This window comes from Hypanus sabinus, chromosome 14, assembly GCF_030144855.1.
Source record: "Hypanus sabinus isolate sHypSab1 chromosome 14, sHypSab1.hap1, whole genome shotgun sequence".
Taxonomy (NCBI): Eukaryota; Metazoa; Chordata; class Chondrichthyes; order Myliobatiformes; family Dasyatidae; genus Hypanus; species Hypanus sabinus.
Genome location: NC_082719.1, coordinates 50,469,977 through 50,493,067, shown reverse-complemented (window position 1 = coordinate 50,493,067; position 23,091 = coordinate 50,469,977). Strand labels below are relative to the sequence as shown.

At 42.0% G+C, this 23,091-nt stretch overlaps 1 protein-coding gene across 4 annotated transcripts in view; it reads left to right on the top strand.

Annotated features, from left to right (window-relative positions):
* corin (corin, serine peptidase) overlaps positions 1-23,091 on the top strand; it is a 220,659-nt gene that overhangs the window by 125,814 nt on the left and 71,754 nt on the right. For all 4 annotated transcript variants that reach the window (XM_059989143.1, XM_059989144.1, XM_059989146.1 and 1 more), the window contains exons 6-10: positions 3,792-3,905; positions 13,802-13,909; positions 17,401-17,511; positions 20,285-20,407; positions 22,628-22,859. In XM_059989143.1, the coding sequence (XP_059845126.1) occupies positions 3,792-3,905; positions 13,802-13,909; positions 17,401-17,511; positions 20,285-20,407; positions 22,628-22,859 (688 nt within the window). The remainder of the gene's footprint in view (positions 1-3,791; positions 3,906-13,801; positions 13,910-17,400; positions 17,512-20,284; positions 20,408-22,627; positions 22,860-23,091) is intronic.

Below are 23,091 nucleotides of genomic sequence, written 5' to 3'. Positions count from 1 at the left end.
CAATGATGGGGGTGAGTAAAATTGAGTAAAGTTACCCACTTTGGTTCAAGAGCCTGATGGTTGAGGGGTAATAACTGCTTCTGAACCTGGTGATGTGAGTTCTGAGGTTCCTGTACCTTCTTCCTGATGGCACCAGTAAGAAGAGAGCATGTCCTGGGTGGTGGGCTCTCTGATGATGGATGCTGCTTTCCTGCAACAATGCTTCATGTAGATTGCTCAATCGAGGGGAAGGCTTTACTGGTGATTGACTGGGACGTATCCACTACTTATTGTAGGATTTTCCATTCCAGGGCATTGGTATTTCCATACCAGGCTGGGATGCAACCAGTCAAACACTCTCCACCATACATCTATAGAAGTTTATCAAAGTTTTAGTTGTCAAGCTAAATCCATGCAAACACCTAAAGAAGTAGAGATGCTGCTGTGCTTTCTTCGTAATTGGAGTTATATGCTGGGGCCAGGAGTGTATGTGGATGCACGGAATGCTTACGGACGCACTGGATTTTGATGCAGCCACCATAAGGGCTTGGTGGGGAAGGTACTACAGTGTAGGATTCTTCTGCTATTGGAAAAGGAAGGGCCTGGTTGGGAGGGAAGCTCTCCAGTTATCGTAGCCCGGGGCCACATGAGATGTAATAGAACACTACTGAAGGCATTGACTTTGAATTGAAAGAATGAAAATAATTTCATGGGATATTTCTGTAATTTTTTTTGTTCAAAAAGCAGTGAGTTCAGTAAAAGAGACTGAGAACGTAAGCGGCCACAGATGCAATCCAGTTAAATAGTGGCTGACACCGAACATTTTATCTGGATTTCTGAGCTATCAGACTTGGAAAACGAGGATTGATGGCAGGTCCAGAAGGAAGAGGTCTTTTTTTAAATACTCACATGAACCAGTTCATTCCCGGGCCGTCACTGTGCATTTCTTATCCGGGATAAAGATGGAGGTCAACTTGAATTAATTACAATTTTTTTTTAATCTGGGTCACTGTTGGGAGATTCTATTGCATTCTTGTACAACTGTTTAATCTAAACCGAGGAGCAAAGGCCTTGTAATCATTCATCTCAAATTTAATTGCAGAGGTGATGCAATTGTTGGTTCTTCTGAGATAAACAAATGAGTTGTCAGATGGTTCACCTCATCCCTATCAATTATGAAGTTGAAAAATGTACCAAGTTCTTGAGGTTAAAACTATATATAAACACAAGGAACTCTGCAAAGGCTGAAAATCCAAAAGCAACATACACAAAATGCTAGAGGATCGTAGCAGGTCAGGACTGCAGAAGGGTGTTGGCCCAAAACTTAGGCTGCTTGTTCATTTTCATGGATGCTGCCTGACTTGCTGAATTCCTCCAGCATTATGTGTATGTTGTTTCATATAAATGTAAAATGTAATTTTCTTTGTTCTCACAGATTGATCAGTGCATGCTACATGGTAGACAGAACGATGTTTGCATTGTGCACTCCACTGGTAGATTGAATGTGAACATGAAACATTTATTAAAACTATGGAACATTAACTGTTGTCCAATAGGATAATGGCTAGGAAATTCAACTATTCACATCGTGATTCTTTCAAAGGCTGTTGGGTAAAAGCAGATGGCTGAATTGCATGTGAATCTGAATCCAAACATAAACTTCTATTTATTTGGGTGTAAAATCATGAATCGTCTGCTTGCAGTTTCTCAGCATTTTTATATTTACCTGCTGGGAGTGTTGGAGTCTAAAGATTCCACCCCACCCAGTGTGAGGAACTAAGGAACCTGTATGGGTAGAGGTGAATTACACGCTGGAGAGCTATAAGGGCTGGGAGTGACATGTAGCAATAAAATAAAAAACTGACCTTCGTAGAGAAGTTCTTTCAGGTCAACGCCTTTGACCACAGGGCCATCAGGCAGTGGTCAGCACGTAAGGTCCTGCAGGCACTACAGGAGAAGGACGTGATGGACACGGTGGAGTAGTTCCCTGACCAGACCGTCCAGTTCATCTGGCAAAATGCATCACCAGACCTCGCCTGGCTGGCGGTGAGAGGGGCCCTCCCAGTCTGATCCCTCCTGTATGCCCGGAATGTTGTCTCCACACCCCTCTGCCCATGGGAGGACTGTGGTGAGGAGGAGTCGGTGACCCACCTCTTTGCACACTGTGGGTTCATGGAGAAGGTGTGGGGGAGGATGGAAGGGGCAGTCTCGAGGTTCATCCCCAGCAGCTGCGTGACAGGGGACGCACACCGAGACCAACATCTGGTGCTGCTGGCAGATCATCAACTTGGTGAAAGACGCTCTTTGGTCACCCCGTAACTTGATGGTCTACCAGCACACGGAGATGTCCGTGGGGGAATGCAGCTGACTGGCACATTCTCAGCTGCAGGAGTATGTGCTGAGGGACGCACTCAAACTCGGTGCAGCCACCGCAAGGGCCCGGTGGGGAAGGACCACAGTGCAGGGTTCTTCTCCCGTGGGAGTTGAGAGGTGGGGGGGGGGGTTGGGTGTATACCCCCTGAATGTAAGTATGAAAGAACAGAGTGCCACGTGGGTGGCAAAAATTTTGAATTTTGAAAATGTAAAAACAGTAATGGTAACAACTGTAAAGAATTCAAAGTCATTGAATGGTTGTTGTATATAATTTTTATTTTTGAATAAAGTATTTTGTTTAATTAAAAAAAAACTGAGCAGGGTGTGTTTCCACTTGCTGAAACAAATGCAGCAGATAAACCATCCTTAATAATAAATTAATGTTTTACATCAATAAAGTATTTTCTCTTAGAATAAAATCTATTCTAATTAGTTCTAGGAATGTCAGAAAATTTAATTAAATGTTGCTTTAATTAAATTCTATAAATGCACATACCTATGTGTCTCAAAAATAAATTAAACGGCACATGCACTCAGTGGTGACTTTATTAGGTACAATTGTGTGCCTTCTTATTAATGCAAACATCTAATAGGATCATGTGGTAGCCAATCAATGCATAAGTACGTGCCGATATGTCAAAAGGTTCAGTTGCTGTTTGGATCCAACAGCAGAGTGAAGAAGAAATGTGATCTAAGTGATTCTGACTGTGGAATGATTTGTGGTGCCAGATGGGTAATTTGAGTATCTCTGAAACTGTGATCTCTAGGGATTTTTATGCATAACAGACTCCAGTGTTTACAGAGAATGGTGTGAAAAACAATAAAGCATATCCAGTGAGTGGTGGTTCGGTGATCGAAAGCATCTTTTTGTCGAGAGAGATCAGAGAAGAGTGGTCAGAGCGGTTCAAGCTGACAGGAAGGCAACACTAACTTCAATAACCACACATTACAGCAGTGGTGTGCAGAGGAGCATCCCTGAATGCACAAAGCATTGAAGCCTGAAGTGGATGGGCTACAGTAGCAGAAGATCACGAACATGCACTCAGTGGCCACTTTATTAGGTACAGGAGGTACCTATTAAAGAGGCCTTGGAGTGTATAATATCGATGATCAAACCATATGGCACAGAAACAGTCCCTTCGACTGACCTGTCACTTCTGAACATCAAGCACCCACTTATACTAATCTTCCATTGTTCCGAGTTACTGAGTTTCTGTCCCTATGTCAACTAGACACTAGTAGGTAATCAGTGTTAAAGGTATTAAGATTTTTTTTGCGATACATTAGTCATCACAATGCTGGTTACTGGGTATGCAGATTTTTTAAAGGCAGAATTGATAGCTATTTTATTATGTCTGCAGATATAATCTGTGCTGGTGAAATTCATTTGACATAAAGGACCCTGATGCTTGTCAAATGTTCTTTTCTTGACCTTCTAGAAACCTGCAAAGATCCGGACGGCTTCTTGTGCGGTACTGACTTCTGTATCCCAAGGAAACTGGTGTGCAATGGTTACAAGGATTGTGAAGACTGGAGCGATGAAGCAAACTGCAGTATGTCACTGTTATCTCTCCCTCCCTCCCTCCCCTCATCAATTGACTGAACTCCTCTCAAAAAGTCAAGTATTATAATGAATTCTTGTGTGTTACTCTATGAAATCTAAGTATATAACTAAGTAAGTGCTGCCTTCTACATCTTTTGGTAACACATTTATTGCATTCATTTCAGATCAATTACTAGATTAGCAGTGCCAATTTATGCTGACATTATCATCAGAGAATCTGTCTTAAACTTTGCCTTTTTTGAAAAGCAATTTCTTACTCTTGAGAATGTAGCTGAGATCCTCATGGAATTCATTTGACTGGTGGGATAATTTGCTTTCCCAGGCTACATGCCCACTGCATTTGCTATTCCCAGACCATTTCCTATCCTTCTGCTAACATGGCCTGAATCTGCTTAGTGGGGAATTTAGCAGCTACACTGATTCATGCTCCACAGTTTTGCGAGAGGTGTGATCAGAATACCAGTTTATATGTTGATGCTATTTATCAGAGCAGCAGTATCAGTTGGCGAGTTTCAAGCATTTACACGTTTGGACGCAGCTTCACAATATGCACAAGTTGATCCACAAAGAGCTGCCACTGATCCTGTGGTCATCAGGCTGGCTTTAATGGCACAAGAGCGGGAAGGTGGATCACTGATGCCCAGTTTATCAATCTGGGTGGAGGTGTTGAGGTGAAAGGAGGGAGCAGTTTACTGGGGGAGTAGGTGATATAAAGGCTGCATTTTTCACAGGCTGTGGGGTTCTGTTTCTCTGGTGTGTGTCTCTCTTCTCCCCCACCCCCACCCCTAGTAGAGTTAGCTTGATGGACTTGGCTACTTGTCTGTCACAGCATACTGCCCAGGATTGCCAGGGATGTGTGGGAGGGATGAGATGTACTGAGTATGGTTTAAGAGAGTTAGGATAACCACAAGAGTGTAAAGAGGTAAGAGGTGGAGATAAGAGCTCAGGAGGTCAGTGAGAAGTTAGGGAACTGATGGTAGGGAACCTTGCTAGATAGGGAAGTGATTTACCTTGGAAGGCTAAGAGGTGGCAGGGTCTCCCACTTGTATATCCCACAAGTAATACTTTGAAAACATTTTCCTCATCCTGACAACTGTCCTCACCTCCTCTTCATTGTCATTTTTTCTAAGATTTGGAAAATCAAGCGAACGACAATGATTGAAGTGAGGTAAAGCATAAGAAAGAGGCTTGGGAATATTACAATACATACCCAACCGTGCCAGCTTCTGGGGTTTAGTTCTTCCGACTCTCCGGAATATGGACAGTTGGCTCGGCCTCTTTAAACATTCAGGCCCATCCCGCTAATTGGCGGCCATGTTTTGGCACCAGGATTTTAATATTTAAAGAGCACCTGATCTGAGGTTTGGTGTTCATTCATCAGATCTACTTCAGATTCTTGTCTAGTGTCCGGTTTAGAAACCTGTCTTCATTTCAGTTTCGTATCGAGTCTCGATTGTAATCTCGGATACTCCAGCACTTGGGTCCTTACAATCCTCACCTTGGGTCTCTCACAGAATGAGTGAGCCTGACATGGACCAAGTGGGGTATCAGAATCTCTCGTCAGCAGTGGTCAGCCACAGTGAGAAACTTTGTAGACAGTACTGGGAAATATACGACCCCAGGTTGCTATGGACAGCTATTGGAAGAAGGAAGCCAGAGCGTTTGGCTGAGGCTGTCATTCGCTCTGTAGAGTCAATCCATCTTCCAACCACAAAGAGATTCAGTGGGGCCCCAGGTTCTTGCCATGGCTTCCTCACTCAGTATTCATTGGTGGTTGAGCTACAGCCATCCCAGTTCCCTATGCAGTGCGGAAAGGTGGCCTTCAGGATCTCTCTCCCAAGCAGGAGAGCCCAGCCTGGGCTACCATGCATTGAGAGCAAAGGTCAACGATTTGCTCAGATTTGGAGGAATTCATAGATGCCGTTAGGAGGGTGTTCCCTCATCCTGCTAGAGCAAACAAAGCCTCGGTCCATCTGATGAAGGTGTGTCAGGGTAGTCCGTCAACAGCCGGCTACATTATTGAATTTCCGACTTTAGCCAAGGAGAGTGGATGAAATGGGGAGGCCTTGGACTCTGAGCCAATTAAAGAATGCCTTTGTAGAAACAAAGAAACATAGAAAAGCTACAGCACAATACAGGCCCTTTGGCCCACAATGCTGTGCCGAACATGCACTTTCTTTAGAAATTACCTAGGATTACCCATAGACCTCTATTTTCCTAAGCTCTATGTACCTGTCCGAGTCTCTTAAAAGACTCTTATCGTATCTGCCTCCACCACTGTTGCCGGCAGCCCATTCCACATACTCGCTGCTCTCAGTGTAAAAAAATGTACCCCTGACATCTCCTCTGTACCTACTTAGAAGAATCTTAAAACTGTACCCTCTCATACTAGCCATTCCAGCCCTGGGAAAAAGCCTCTGACTATCCACATGATCAATGCCTCTCATCATCTTATACACCTCTGTCAGGTCACCTCTCATCCTCTGTTGCTCAAAGGAGAAAATGCCAAGTTCACTCAACCTATTCTCCTGAGGCATGCTCCCCAATTTAGGCAACATCCTTGTAAATCTCCTCTGCACCCTTTCTATAGTTTCCACATCCTTCCTGTAGTGAGGTGACCAGAACTGAGCACAGTACTCCAAGTGAGGTCTGAACAGGGTCATATATAGCTGTAACATTACCTCTCAGCTCTTAAACTCAATCCCACAGTTGATGAGGGTCAATACACCATATGCCTTCTTAACCACAGAGTCAACCTGCACAGCTCCTTTGAGCGTCCAATGGACTCAGACCCCTAGATCCCTCTGATCCTCCACATTGCCAAGTCTTACCATTAATACTATACTCTGCTACCATATTTGACCTACCAAAGTGAACCATTTCACACTTGGGAGAGCTGGTTGAGGAGTGAGAGACTGATTGATCAGTCCATCGTCCTTGATAATCACCTGGTGGAGCGGAAGTGGAACTATCTCAAGGGGTCAAAGAGGGACAGCCCAAGCCTGGCCTCCATACATTACTCTTCCACTTCCCAACCTCTGACAATGACCAGCCTGTCACCTGCTCCAGATCTGTTAGAGCCTATGCAGATAGGCTGGAGAAGACCCTCTGCCGATGAGAGGTCCCAGCGTCAGTCAAGGCTGCTGCTACTACTGCGGGTAGGCAGGTGACCTGCAGGCTGTATGTTCGAAGCGGCAGCTGGCGGGAGAACCGCTGAGACTGTCCGGTATTGGGAGGACCGTAGTGGTAGCAGCCACTAGTCCAACCCTACTGATTCGGGTGTCTCGCTGAAGGTGGAGATCTCCTGGGGGTGAGAGATAAATACCTTTGTAGACCCTGGGACAGCCAGTAATTTCCTGGACTTGGGGTAGGCCCGTTGACTCAGTGTAGCCATGCAGAGGTTGAGCCAGACCATGCCTGCAACTGCCCTGGATGGTTGTCCTCTTGGGGCTGGGCAGATCCTGCAGCAGACGCAGGTTTTGCGAATGAGGATAGAAGAACATACGGGGGGGGGGGGGGGGACATTTGTTTCCATGTCATAGAATCACTTCACATACCCCTGATGTTCGGGCACCCTTGACTGTCTCAGCATTACCCGTCTGTGAACTGGAAGGAAGGAAAGATTGGTTGTGTTGTTGCAACAGGGAATGTTTTTGGCTTAGTGTACCAACCCCCAGACCCTAACAAGACCAGCAACCAACAAGGAAGCTGACTTTTGTTCAAGGTAACCTGGAGACCCAGTCCTACTTCCAAGGGCAGACAAGCCAGCTCCAGCCAAGCCTAAGGAATTCAGTCACCCTTCTTGGAGCCTAGTCCCAGGAGCACAAGGAATATTTGTAGTGCCTCACTGCTGATGTCTGAGGATACGGATGAAGACTTGGACTCCGATTTAGCCACTGTTTCAACGAACAGCTCCAGAGAGCCTATGGAGGAGATTCTGAGGTCTGTGAATCACCTAAGGACTTTCAGGAGACATCCTCAGAGGAAGGTTCAGGGGTAATTGCAACACCCAAACCAATCAAAATCCCTTTTGTCTGCAAGAATTTGGAAAAGGCCTTAAACAAGGGAAAGGCCTTGACTCTTCCACCGCACTGACCCTATGATTGTGCTGTAGATCCACTCCCTGGTACTGGTATTCTCTAGAGAGAAGTGCTATGGAGGAGTACTCATAGGCTCTTGCCATGGAATTCATTTGGACCTTCACCTCACTAGCCTGTGCAGGTTTCTTCTTTGTATGGTAAAAGGATGGGAGCCCATGGCCGTTGACTATAGAGGACTGAATCACATAACGGCCAAAAGTTGTTACCCCCTTCCGCTCATGAACACTGCCTTTGAAATTCTCCAACGGACAAGAATATTCTTGAATCTAGACTTGCGGAATACATACAATTTGGTCTGCATAAAGGAGGGTGACGAGTGGAAGACGGCATTCAACAAACTGACAGGGCACTATGAGTATCTGGTCATGTCCTTCGGCTGCACAATGCATCAACAGTTTTCTAGGCCTTTATAAAAGATGTGCTCTAGGATGTTTTCCATAAGTATGTTTTTGTCTACTTTGATCTACTTGGATGATATCCTGATCTTCTCGATATCCATGGAGGAACATGTGGCTCATGTCAGAGATGTCTTAAAAAGGCTTCTAATTCACAGACTTTATGTCAAGCTGGAGAAATTCAAATTTCACATAACCCCACCATTTCTTTATTGGGCTTTATCATCTGTGATGGCAATCTCAATCTCGGAGATTGGCCACAAGCATCCCATATGTAACAAGTCCAACGATTTCAGGGATTTGCCAACTTTTACTGAAAGTTCATCAGTAAATGAACTTAATCAAGGAACTTCACCTCAGTGGCAGTTCTGCTAACAGCACTAAACAAGAGATCCATAGACCCCTTTGCTTGGACTACCAAAATGGAAAGTGCTTTCACCCCGGCAGCGGTGGACTGCAACATTGGAAATAGAGAGCTGCTCACAGCCAAGTTGGCTTTGGAGGAATGGCGTCATTGGCTTGAGGGAGCCAAGAACCCTCTTATTCTATGGACAGACCACAAGAACCTGGTTATATTCAGGAGGCCAAAAGACTGAATTCCAGGCAGGCCAGGTGGTCTCTTTTCTTTAAATGCTTCAATTTTGTTCTGAACTATCAACCGGGGTTAAAGAATCAGAAACAGGATGTCTGGTCTTGTCAGTTTAATGGACCTGAGGGAAAGGAGTGGCCTACCAGAATTTTGCCTCAAGCTAAGGTAAGAGTGCTGATTCTTTAGGGAATTGACACACTTGCTCGCAAAGCCCAGTGCAAGAGAAAATTCAGAAGAATTCATCGGTTGGTCCCAAGTTCCGTCAGGTCTCAGGTACTTCGAAAGGGAACACACATCAAAAATGACCGCTCACCCAGGGATTGCCAGGATCCTCAGTGTCACCTGCTTGCAGCCACCTGGAGTGAGGGGACGAAGTCATGGCCCTTCACCAGGACGGTGTGGCACAGCGTCCAGAACAGAGTCAGTGCTGTTCTCCCAAGCTCTCGCTCAGCAGAATACCTGTTTATTTGTGTTTTTACTAATATATTATATGTGCTGTATATTCAAGGAATAGGCCTCAAGCCATGGTGTTGCCTGGTGGGTATTGCGGCCGAGGTGCTATATCGGGTCAACAGGTGACCTGGAGCAGGTACATGCATATTCTATATGGGTCAGTTGTCCTGTATGTGCGAGGACTGGACCTCAAGCTGCAGTCGCCAGTGGAGGCAGGGGCTGAGGGAGTGTTGGGACTAGTGAACTCTGCTGGAGACACTGCTGCCCCCACTCCCGCTGTTCGCTCAATGGGAGATGGGCTGTATTGTGGCTTGATAACACAAGTTTGGGGCTTTTTTTTGTGAATGTAATACCATTTCTGCTTGCTATCTCATGTGTGCTGTTCAGTGTGTGACTGTGGTACAGTATTTTGCACCTTGACCCTGTAGTAATGCTGTCTCATTTGGCTGTACTTGTGTACGGTTGAATGACATTAACCTTCAAATGAATTGAGTTCATCAAGAGAAGATAGTGGTGGCCTGGAATAGTGAAAGAGGCCTGACATATGTGCAGGCATGCAAGGTGTGTGCTCAGAACAAGGAGACCCATACTCATCCTCAGGGCTCCTTCACCCCCTACCTGTTCTGGACAGATCATGGGTGCCCATCTCCATGGATTTTGATATGGGTCTTCCACCTTCTAAGGGCAAACCTTCATCATGGTAATTGTAGATTTTGTTTGAAGGTCTGCAAATTCATTGCCTTTGACAAACTACCATCTGGGGTGGAGAGGGCCGAAATTGTCCTGCACCAGGTCTTCGGGATCGATGGATTTCTGGTTGACATTGTGTCGGATTATGGTCCTCAATTCATGTCATGTTTTGGAGGGCATCCTGTATGCTGATCAAGGCTCAGCGAGTCTTTCCTCTGGGTTTCACCTGCAGTCCAATGGCCAGATTGAGCAGGTGAACCAGGATGTGGAATGAACCCTGAGATATCCGGCCTCAGAAAAAAACAGACGAATGGTGTGACCATTTGATGTGTACAGAGGTTGCCCACAATACTTCCCAGCATTCAGTGCACGGGATATCCCCATTTGAATGTCAGTTTGGATATTCTCCACCACTCTTCCCTGAGCAGTAGGCCAAGGATGCTGTTCCTGCAGTCAAAGATCTCATCTGATGCTGCAAGGAATAATGGACTAGAGCAAGGCAGGTTTTGTTGGCCTTTATCCTGAAGGCAAATAAAGGCTAACCGCAAGAGAAGACAGGGACCAGCTTTGCAGCCTGGGCAACAAGTCTGTTTGTCTATTGGTGCCTAAGTTCATTGGGCCCTTCAGCATTCTCTAGTAAATAATCCTGGTGGCTGACACATTGCAGCTCCCCAAGGCCCTCAAGATCAAGACCACCTTCCACATTTCCAAATTAAAACTTGTAAGCACCAGTCCTTTAGCCCACCCCCATCAGTCCTGCTGCCAGCCAGGTTTGATGATGCAGAACAGGTCTTCACCATAAAATGAATTCTTGATTCACAAACTGTTTAGCATGTTCATTAGTTCTTTGTGGACAGGGAAGGAGTTGGACCTGAGGACTGGTGCTGGGTTCTTGAAAAGGACATCTTGGATCTGGTTCTCATACATGACTACCATGGTCGTCTCTCTGAGCAGCAGGGCCATCAGGAGTCGGCCGTAGGGCAGGGGATTCTGGTATGATATGCACCCAACTGCACCATATTCTGGGGTTTATGCATTCCAACTCTCCGGAATGTGGATATCTGGCACGGCTCCTTTGAAGATTCACACCCATCTTGCTAATTGGTGGCCATGTTTTGGCACCAGGATTTTAATATTTAAAGAGTACCTGGACGGAGGTTTGGGGCTCAATCGTCAGCTCTACCTTGGATTCTCCACTAGCGTCTAGTTCAGAACCTTGTCTTCATTTCAGTCTCGTATCTTGTCTCGATTCTAGTCTCAGATACTCCAACATTTGGGCCCTAACCATCCTTGCCTAGGTCTCTTTCCACAGGTAAACTACCTATATTAGAGTTAGTTTCCTCTGAGTAGGTTGGTTGGTTGCCCTCTGCCTGGCCCGCCTCCATTAAAACTCAAAGCAGGTGGCTTTCATCCCATTTGTTATGTGCCCACTCAATTCTGGAAGTTAGCATTTCTCCAGAGGAGTGTGAAATAAACAGAGCTGCAAGTCAAAATGTAAAGGTAGCGGCCGCTCTCTTTCCCTGACTGAGGACAACTGAAGGCAAATTGAGTGCAGTGAGTACATCTTTAGACAATGGAGTCAACTCTGCTGGGCAGATAAGGTCATAGGAGTTGGGATGTAATGTTAAAATTGTACAAGGCATTGGTGAGGCCAAATTTGGAGTATTGTGTACAGTTTTGGTCACCGAATTATAGGAAAGATGTCAGCAAACTAGAGAGAGTACAGAGAAGATTTAGTAGAGTGTTACCTGGGTTTCAGCACCTAAGTTACAGAGAAAGGTTGAGCAAGTTAGGTCTTTATTCTTTGGAGCATAGAAGGTTGAGGGGGGACTTGATAGAGGTATTTAAAATTATGTGGGGGATAGATAGAGTTGATGTGGGTAGGCTTTTTCCATTGAGAGTAGGGGAGATTCAAACAAGAGGACATGAGTTGAGAGTTAAGGGGCAAAAGTTTAGGGGGTAACAGGAGGGAGATCTTCTTTACTCAGAGAGTGGTAGCTGTGTGGAATGAGCTTCCAGTAGAAGTGGTAGAGGCAGGTTCAGTATTGTCACTTAAAGTAAAATTGGATATGTATATGGACAGGAAAGGAATGGAGAGTTATGGACTGAGTGCAGGTAGGTGGGACTAGGTAAGTGTAAGTGTTCAGCTTGGACTAGAAGGGCCGAGATGGCCCGTTTCCATGCTGTAATTATGTGGTTAAATGGTTAATACATTTCTGGTGATGCACCAAATTATAAATGAAAAGCAAAAAATTTACTGTTTGTGAATTTCATGAAATGGGTGAGGATGCCAGTTAGCCAGATTGTGAGACCCATAATTAAGCATGATGATTTTAACCCCTTCACAGAGACACTGCAAAAGTTGTGGGAAGCAGATCTGCAAGTCACATCACGGAAGAAGGGCTTCTATAATATTAAGTAACAATATCTTAATAAAAGTAATGGATAGTTAACTGGATGTGCTTTCTAGTCTTTAAAGTTAGGAGTTTGAGGAAAGTCTCCCGTGCAAAGTGAACTGTGAGGGAATCTGTACTGAAAGGGGAAGGGGGAGCCCAAGGCAAGGACAGGCAATGATCTCCTTGTGGAGTCCAGCTATAGTCTTCTGATTCACAAGAATCCACACATATAATGTCTTGGATTAAGTTTGGATGGTTTAGTTCTGCAAGGCTGATCTGAAACCCTCTTTGATCTGAATGATGTGATAATTTCAGGTGAACAATCATGATCAAACTCTGCCTATTACACTCTGAGAACATTGATGATCAGAAAATCCATGTCCTCAGCTTTGTTATCTGCCAGTCATCATCTTTTTGAACTGCTATGAATATCCCTGACATTCAGAAACACTTGAAAATTGTTAAGCTGTTAAAAGTGTTTATCTTTTCAATTTATCACCAACAAACATACAAATATTTTTGCATAATTAAAATGTATATACCATCGAATAGGAAATTGATTACTGTAGCACTGTGGGATATTTTATAATGATAAAGTCTCTGTATCAGTGGGCATATCTAGGCACGTGAATGTTTTGAATAATTATGAATATTGCTGCTTTGAGTCTTCCTACAACTTCAGAATTGACTTAAAACCTAGAATTTGCTTTGTGCAGATTTGTCTCAGCAGAGACTGATCCTGCCCTAGAACACATAGGTTCAAGACCCCTGATACTGGTGTGCTGGATTCAATAAGATTAAGACAATGAGCTGCAAAGTATTTGCTGGGTGTCTCAAGCAGAAGGGTTGAAATAACAGAGAAAGACTGTATGAATGGTTAGGGGAAGGAGACAGATCATTGGGATAGGTTGATGGGCAGTTTGTTGTGATGTTGTTCCTGTGTCTCTTGCTTAATATTCCAGTAATTTACTGAACTGAAGGTTTGGTGGCTTCCTGCTGCGGCTAAAATCAGGACTGCTGGTTAGGCAGTTCGCAAGCCATATCTTCCAGTACTAATCCTGGATCTTGTCAGTTTTACATTAGAACTTCTATTTGCACTTGCAAATGAACTGACACCGGTTTTGGCCTCTGACCCTGAGATAATCTGAATCTGACTGATGACTAATTCTGGTTCTGATTATACTAAAATGCCATAATGAGTTTGTCTTTAGTCATGATTTGAATGTTATCCCTGGCTCTGACGTTTGTATTTTCTGTGGCAGCCTGTGATGAGGGGGAGTTTCATTGTGGCATTGGCAAATGCATCCATTACAACAACACATGTGATGGTTACGATGACTGTGGGGATCTGAGTGATGAAATGAACTGTGGTGAGTATAACTTGTTATCTAAGTTTTAGATATGGAAACAGAAACCCTTTATTCATAAATGTGTCTAAACTTTCTTTAATGCATAGACAATAGCTTCCATCCACTTGTTGCTAATTTTTGTAGTAGTTTATGATGCATCCCCGTAAATAAATGTATGAATTTACGGCATCAGGTTAATGGAAGCTTGAATTTTTCCGTGTGAGACCTAATTTTCCTGACTGAATGTAGAACCAGCTGTCCCAGGACAGACTACTTCTCGAGGTAGTACATCATCTGCAGTTGCATTTTGGCATTCTAACACCAATACCGGGAATGTATTTTTTAACTAAAATACATGAAAATGGAAATGGCAGCATTCTAATTGGTTTCTTGAACCTTTCAATAAGATCTATTACTTCAGAACCACTACCCTGCACTGTCCACTTATAAATTACCTCCCTTGATGCTTTAAGAACCTGTTAGTCTTTGTCTCGAATGTACTCAAGTAGAGAATTCTAAAATGTCACTACCCACAGGTCAGAAAGATTCTCCTCGTGTTCGTACTGATTGCTGCGCCATTATAATGAGACTGTGACTCCCTAGCTTTACACTCTCTGTTGATGGGGAAAATCATCCATCCAACCAGAGCCAATGAGAGCTTGTTAGATTTCATTGAGATCACTTCTCATTCCTATAAACTCCAGAGTGTATAGGCCCGCTCTCCTTAATTTCTTTCCATACAAAAAATCTGCTATCCTAGAAACTGATGAAGCTTTGCTGTTCTCCCTCCATCCCACTTTATGAACTCACTGTAGAGGAATCTTAAGAGGGTATTTATCATCCATTGAACTGGCAACTGTTCAAAGCTTTTTCTCATTTAACTGTTGTAGCCAGCTAATTACAATTTGGTGCAAAGTATAGTTGAAAGGGCTTGATAAATATTTGCACACATCATAACATTGCTAGAAATGTATTAACAGGAACTGGATAATTAGTGAATTAGTTCAGCTAAAGTCTTAAAGTTACCATCTAATGCTTCACTGTGACCCTATTAGGAAGTTGACATTGAAAATTAACTGACCCTGTTCAACTGTCAAAATAAAATTTTGTTATGCTTTTCTAAAAAAGACATATGTTAAATGTTTCATTGATCGACTCACCCTTAATGAGGAGCAAAACAACTGGTCGCTTTTTTATTTTCAATGCAAGATTAAAGGTCCATATCAAATTAATGAATGTTGAGTTGAAAGATTTTCTGAAAAGTATTAGCCTTCTCCCATTTGATTTTTTTTCCTGATGTAGTTACAATATTACACAATTCCTTTAAATGAAAAGTTTGAAATTTGTTTATAAGAATGTTTCACCAGAAAAGGCTGTTAGCTTTGAGATTATGAACTAGATTTCAGTTTTATTTGAAATAGCCAAATGGAAGCTCATGTAAAAGCTGAGGGTGAGTACAACACATTTATTAGTGATTTTTAAGGGGGCTTATCTTACGAGGGGTGATTAATGGCTCTGGGTCATTACTTGCTGGAATGCGAAAGCATGAAGGCTGGGGGGTTGGATTTCATTGAAACTATTTGAATGTTGAAAGATCTTGATAGAGTGGATGTGGAGAGGATGTCTCCTAGTGAGGGCGCTGTCTCAGAATAGAAGGATGCCCATTTCAAATGGAGGGGTAGAATTTCTTTAGCCAGAGGGGGGTATATTTGTTGCCACAAGTAGCTGTGGAGGCCATGTCATTGGGTGTATTTTAAGGCAGACGTTGGTATATTCTTGATTATCAGGCCATGAAAGGTTATGGGCAAAGGCGGAGAATGGGGTTGAGAGGGAAATGAATCAGCCATGATGAAATAGCAGAGCTGATTTGATCGGCTGAATGGCCTAATTCTGCTGTTATGTCTTGTATCTTATGGTCCTTAATCACTGCTGCAAATTCCTCCCGCAGAGCTCTGGAGAAATCCAGAAGCAAAGAACTTGGATTTAGCAGTTGCTCTGTTTGTCTCTCATGGTAAAGGAAAGGCAAAGATAGATAGATCTTGAGATTTTCGAAGAAGTAGGTCTACCGCTCTATGCCTCAGCTCCTAGTACCGTGTGAGTTGATGGCAAATATATTCAACCTCTTGGAACAGCACCTGGTGCCTAGTGGACCTGAGTTTCTGAGGAGATTAGTACTCCAGCATGTCATGAAAATTCAACAGCAGCTTAGGCTAGGCGAGGCTTTAACGTGCAGCTCCTTTTAGCTTCCTCCCCCCCCCTCCCATCCCACAACTATGGGGCAGCTGGTTCATGACATTCTTCTTCTTGTGCTGATGCTTGTCATTCCAAAGTAACAATGCATAAAGGAACACCTTGCTGATCTGATGATCGGAGTTTCAAAGTTCAGGTCAGGTTTACTAACTACCAGTCTTACCAAAGTGACTTTAAAATTTCCAGAAATAATCTCAAAGTCTGAGATGTTAATAGCAGTACCTGTCTCTAGTCTTCACCCTACTCCTTATTTTGTTGTGGGAGAAGCTCACTGACCAAGTGGGCAAATGGAAAAAGTCTTGTTGGAATATTAAAGTGGACAGAATGAGGTAAAACAAACTGGTTCTTTGCCTCTTCTGTGAGGAATCCTTGCAATTTGAATCTGTTGGCTTTCTGACAGGCTGCCATGTTTGGAAGTCTCAACCCACTCGTCCCTACTACTAACCCACCCCTCCCTCTTGTATTTGCTCTAATCCAGCACGGCTCTCTTGACAATATTCAGCCATCAAAAGAACATAATCGGTTACAGCAGACAGATTGCATTGAACATAATCATAAGCAGTGCAGGTCAAATCCTTCTCCACACATGATTTGCCTTTGTTGGCTTGATTTAAAAGTGTGGCATTTTTCTTGGAGGAAAACAAGTCAATAATGGAAGTTTGGCTTCCCCTTCTCTAGTTTGTGAACATCCCCACATTTCCCTCAGCGATCAACTTGATTTACAGAGGTTACAGATTTGTTACAGCTCTTTGCCGTTGTGAGCCGATGACACCTTGGGAATTGCAAGTTAGTTGGATGGCAACAGGGTCATTCGTTCCTGTGGCCAAGCAACCTGCTGACTCTCGCTGCCTAGGCATTCGTGAAGAATAGCCACTGGGTTGATATTTGGAAAATTGCTGGCCTTGGTGAAATATACTCAGTGACCACTTTATTAGATAAACCTGCATACCTGTTCACTAATGCAAGTACCTGATCAGCCAAACTTAATACAGAGCATATACTCAGAGGCCACTTTATTAGGTACAGGAGGGACCAAATAAAAAATAAATCACTGAATGTATATTATAGTGAGAGGGACAAGGCATCAAATTTGACGAAATGTATATACAATTTCAACACTGGAAAGATTTGATCTTAAACAAGATCAAGCTCACAATTAGATTATGTAACGTGAAGAAATGGGGTTCTGCTCCACTGCCAGGTTAATTTGCACTTACCCATGTTACATTTTTGACTGACTTGAACCATTTTCTGCTCTGCAGAATGCAATCCAGAGCAACATTTCAGGTGTGGAGACGGTAGATGTATCACGAAGGCCTGGGTCTGTGATGGAGACAATGACTGCATTGACATGTCTGATGAGGCAAACTGCTGTGAGTTACCACTTCACCTTCAACTTTGCAGCTCAAAGGGAAGTTTATAACTGAGAATGAGATTGGAAAGTGCATCTGAACCTCACACCATGTCTTTAAGAAGGATTTGTGTGCAAGAATGTTTTGTTTTAAAATCTTTAAAAGGAAAAATAAGTTGCGTCTGCAATATTTGGCACTGCTTTGGCTTCCTACAGTTACATTCTGCTCAACATTAATCCAAAGTTAACATGTAATCATGTTCTGAATGTGTACAAAAATGTGGAAAAATATATATCATTCACTAGGCAAGATGCACGGTTCATGTTGACCTGTGATAAATATGTGTGTGTGCTGATAGTTAAATTAATTGCTAGTTTGGATGCAAAATCCGCAGCTGACCATTACCTCCAACTCTTGCTAGGAGGAACAAGTATACAAATGTCAATTTGAAATGAATTTATTGTACAAAGAACTTGATTATGTATTATATTACTTTATTAAATTAGATGTTTATCTGTTTCATTGGACCAGACAGTCTAGGAAGAGCTGTGGTTGCACAGGATGGAAACAGGACATTTGGCTTACCAAGTACAAGCCATCAAGAATCCATTTGCACTGATCAAATACTAATGCCATTTTATTCTTCCCACATACCCATTAAATCCCATCAAATTCTACCACCTACTTGCATGTTACTGGCAATTTACAGTTGGCACACTGTCCTACATGTCTTTGGGACATGAGGTGACCATGTGGTCACAGGCAGAGTAATTGGGAGGGAACCAGTGTATGTGATGCATCTGGATTTTCAAAAGCCTTTTGTATGATCTGTAGTGAAAGTTTGTGAACAGACTAAAAGGAGGTAACTTCACTCAACTTCATTCGCACCAGCATTGAAATGTTCCTCTGACCAATGGACTCTCTTTCAGGGACTTCTCATCACATGTTCCTCAATATTTATTGCCTATTTATTTATACTGTTGTTTCTTCTCTTCCATTAGCACAGTTTATTGTCTTTTGCTGATTTTTATTGATTTTATAGTTATGCAGAAAGTTTGAAGTTAATAACTCATCGGGTGATTGATAAGTTTCTGGCCTAAGATAGAAGGAGATGAGTTATTAACTTCAAACGTTCTGTACAACCACCCAAAGAGTTGAACTGCAAGTACCTGTAACGAGAGCTGTATAACTCATCACCTTCTACTTTAGGCCACAAACTTATCAATCACCCATCTGTGGACACTTTCTGGAGGTCCAAGATCCGTATGTTCCACAACCACTGGACTATGTGTGTGAATGTAGGAGGGGACTCTGTTGAAAAATAAATATGCTCGGTTTTCTAAAATTGATTCCTTCTACCTTAGGCCACGAACTTATCGATCACTCCTCATACTTTATTAGGAGTTTGAAGAGATTTGTTATGTGAACAAGTACACTCAAAAACTTCTATAGATATACTATGGAGAACATTCTGACAGGCTGCATCACTGTCTGGTATGGAGGGGCTACTGTACAGGACTGAAAGAAGCTGCAGAGTGTTATAAATCTAGTCAGCTCCATATTGGGTTCTAGCCTACTAAGTACCCAGGACATCTTCAGGGAGCGATGTCTCAGAAAGGCAGCAGCCATTATTAAGGACCTCCAGCACCCAAGGCATGCCCTTTTCTCACTGTTACCATTAGGTAGGAGGTACAGAAGCCTGAAGGCACACACTCAGCGATTCAGGAACAGCTTCTTCCCCTCTGCCATCCGATTCCTAAATGGACATTGAACTCTTGAACACTACCTCACTTTTTTTAACATACAGTATTTTGCACACTTTTTAATCTATTCAATGTATGTATACTGTAATTTATTTATTTATTATTTTTTATTTTAGTTTTTTTCTCCTAGATTACGAATTGCGTTGAACTGTTGTTGCTAAGTTAACAAATTTCACGTCACATGCTGGTGATAATAAACCTGATTCAGATTCTGATCCTAAGTGCAACAGATATTGATAGTGTATTATTTCTGCCCAAGTTATATATATGTGGTCAAAAAAAAACGAGCTTTGAGTTGGAGGGTATTCAATTTTAACTTCTTTTCAGCACTCAAACTGTTTGTTTCCTGTCCATCAATCAATTTAATATCCAAACTACTTCACTTCATCTTGTACTAATTGACTGATACTGTTTTTTTCTCTGGCAACCCTTTTCAGGCATCTTGTCAAAAGACTTTGAATACTAAACTAAACGATTTATTGGATTTGTTTTGGACCTTCAATTAGTCGCTTCTAAAAGCTGAATTAATTTTTACAGGCGTATCTTGGTTTTAAGAAATTTGTGCCTCGAGGGCTTGGTGATTTACATACCTTGCAATGTATGGATTACGTCCAGAGTTCTTAGCACCATTTCCCTTTCCTCATGGTCCTCTATTGTAAGATTCTTTGTTCCTTTAAAAAAAGCATCCTGACTTCACTTTGAAATGTTCTAACCAGACAAGCAACACTTTTCAGCTACACCCACATCAATGACCTGTGATAGCTCCCCACAGTCCTATCCATCTTTTCAGCCCCCATGCATCTCTCTTCTAGTAGAGCTATTGGCAAAGTCTTCTTGTACTGCGAGTTTATTCATTACCACATCTGTTTCATGTGTCACTTGGTCACGGTTGAGGAAACTCTTTCAGATTGTTCAGAAATACACTTCTGACTTTGCGGCACTTTGGAACAAAGGGTCATTAGTATTTTTAAAAGTAACATCAATTCAGTATGATATCTTAATCTTCTAAGACAGCTAAAATTGTTTTGCAGCTTGCTCGAGTCTGGGTATGATGGAATGTAATAATACCCAGTGTATTCCAAGGAGTTACCAATGTGATGGTTACCGTGATTGTGAAGACATGAGTGATGAACTACAGTGTTCCTACTTTCATGGTTTGTAATAACCTGGTACAGTTAACTGATAATGCAGAAATTTCCACAGTATGATTATTCAATAAACTGGAACTTAATTCCAATAATTTAAATGATTCTGCTGTAGTGTATATTTGATACTAAGGCTAATTATAAGAACATGATCTGTGCAGAGACTAAAGCGATTATAGGCAAAACATTTTACCTGACTTTCAAAGATTTAATTTGCTCCATTGGGATTCTGATTATTGGATTTGTGTAATGTTCTGCTTGTTTGAAAAGTAGATTATTCCATGGTTAAATGAAACAAGTAATGCTTATCCTTTTAAACATTCCTGTTAGTTAAGCAAATCAGAGCAAAATATTGGATGAAATTAATATTTTTAAGGATTGTCATCAAAAGAAGTTGATGTTGAGCATCTAAAGGAAAGGCAGTTAATGCTGGGGGCAACCAGCAGGTCAAGCAGCAGAATAAAGAAACCAAGTGCTGTTTTGGGACAAGGACCATTTCATCAGAACTAGAAAAACAAGAAAATAGGATTGTTAACCAATAGGGAGGGGAGGTATGGAAGAGATATCTGTGAGAAGATATACATTAGAGTTTTCAAGGATATAGGATTAGGTAGGATCCAAAAACCAACACACTTACATATGTGCTGGGAGCAGTTTTGAATGCGTGGTGATAATTGTGGGCTACTCCAAGCACATACTTAGATGTGTTGGTTGTTAACATAATGTCGCATTTTACCATATGCTACTGGGTACATGTGATAAATAAATCTGAAGCTGAATCTGCATGGATTTACAAAAGGAAAATTGTGGTGCTGACATTCTTCTGAAGATGTGACCTTAACCAGTGGATAAGCTGTATTATAATTTTGAGTAAGTTTTGGATAAGATTTTACACAAGGTTAGAACACCCAGTATTGAGTGTCATGTAATGACATAAATTGAAAATTGGATGTTAGCCAAAGCCAAGAGTGGGAACATTCTCTCAAGCTGGTTGTGACACTGGTGTACCATAGGGATTGATGTTTGGATCGAAGCTTTTCACAGCCAATATCAACAATTTGACTGAGGAACCAAATATTTCCAAGTTTATTGGTGACAGAAAACTAACTCGAAATTTGAGAAGTGATGTTGCAAGGGGACTTCAGGATGAGTCCCAGGACAAATGGCTGATTACTATTTCATGATTCTAGTGTAACAATTGCATGAAAAAGTTAGAGGCAGAACAGAAAATAAAGAAGCAAATTGAAACAGAAAGGTACAGCCACAATTCTGGTGAGAAAAGATGCATGATTAACTGAAATGGTTAAATTCTCTGTTTGGTGCTGAGACCTGCCACATGTCTTTCTGCCTATAGATGCTGTTTGACATGCTCATCTTTTCTTGGACTTTTCTTTTACCTTACAGTTTGTAAGCACTGTGTATCTGGTTGATTTAGTATACTATGTTATTAACTCGCTAATTATCTCCTTTTTTTATATAGTGTAAATGTTTGGTTGTAATGTAAGAATTTGGTGTGAACATTTGCATTAGTGAGTTTGAGATGGGCAATTTTAATTCTTTTTGCACCTGCTGTCAGAGTTGAATATTCTGAATGTTGACCTGACATTTGATAAAAACATTCCTTGTGCAGGCAGTTACTTCTTCATGTTATCTTGTGCAATATTCTCCAGTCACCTAATTAGTCATTTTTGTCATTTGCACAATTTGTTTTTTTGTGTGAGTTGGAGGCTTGATGTTGTTTTTTGAAGGGGTTCCATGACTTGCTTCATCTCATGGCTGCCTGTGGAAAGATGAATCTCAGGGTTGTATACTGCATACGTGCTTTGATAATAAATTCATTTTAAATCTTGAATTCTGCATTGAATTCTACAATTTCTCATGGTTGTAGATCTTGCATAGTTATCCAAGGTCCACTAGGAAGTATATTGTTCCTTATCTTGTGCCTGAGAATCCTCCTAACTCATCCACTACTAACATGGCTATTGGGATTTCGGGTATGATTGCAGTGTTTATGTTTCAAGTTTTATTTTCAAGTGGAAATTTTCGAACGAGCCTCCAAAACTGATTTCAGTTTAGCGATGATATTGCATAATTCTATTCTTTCTAACCCCTCATCAATAAGTGCTCTGCTATATCTGCCATTTATGTGGATTCACATTATATGGGTAAGCAATTTAAAACATAAGTATCCTAATTGAAAACCCAGTTGAATGTTCTTTCCTCTTTCAGGTAAATGCGAACCTATAACTTTTAAGCCTTGTATGAATCTATCATACAATACCACCATCTATCCGAACTTTCTAGGCCACATGGAACAGAAGATAGCATCCAGTTCCTGGATGTCTGACAGGTTTTCTGCCTTATTTTGGACTACCTGTTACAAGTACAGCATATTCTTTTTATGTACCATCTTTTTTCCAAAATGTGACCCTGAGACAAATCAACCCGTGCCACCCTGCAGGTACTTCAACTGTGATAACTGTGATTATTTACATTAATTGGAAGCTATGGTTTTTAATGGAATAAAATATCCAGCATCAAACTGGTTAGCTGCAGTGTGAAAATTATACCTTTCTTGCTCTAATAGATTTCGCCTTATTTTATTTCCTTACATCACCATCCAAAACTGCTCACACTGTCATTAGTAGTCTGTGCAATATGGGACATGCATATTTATGTAGGACACTATTATC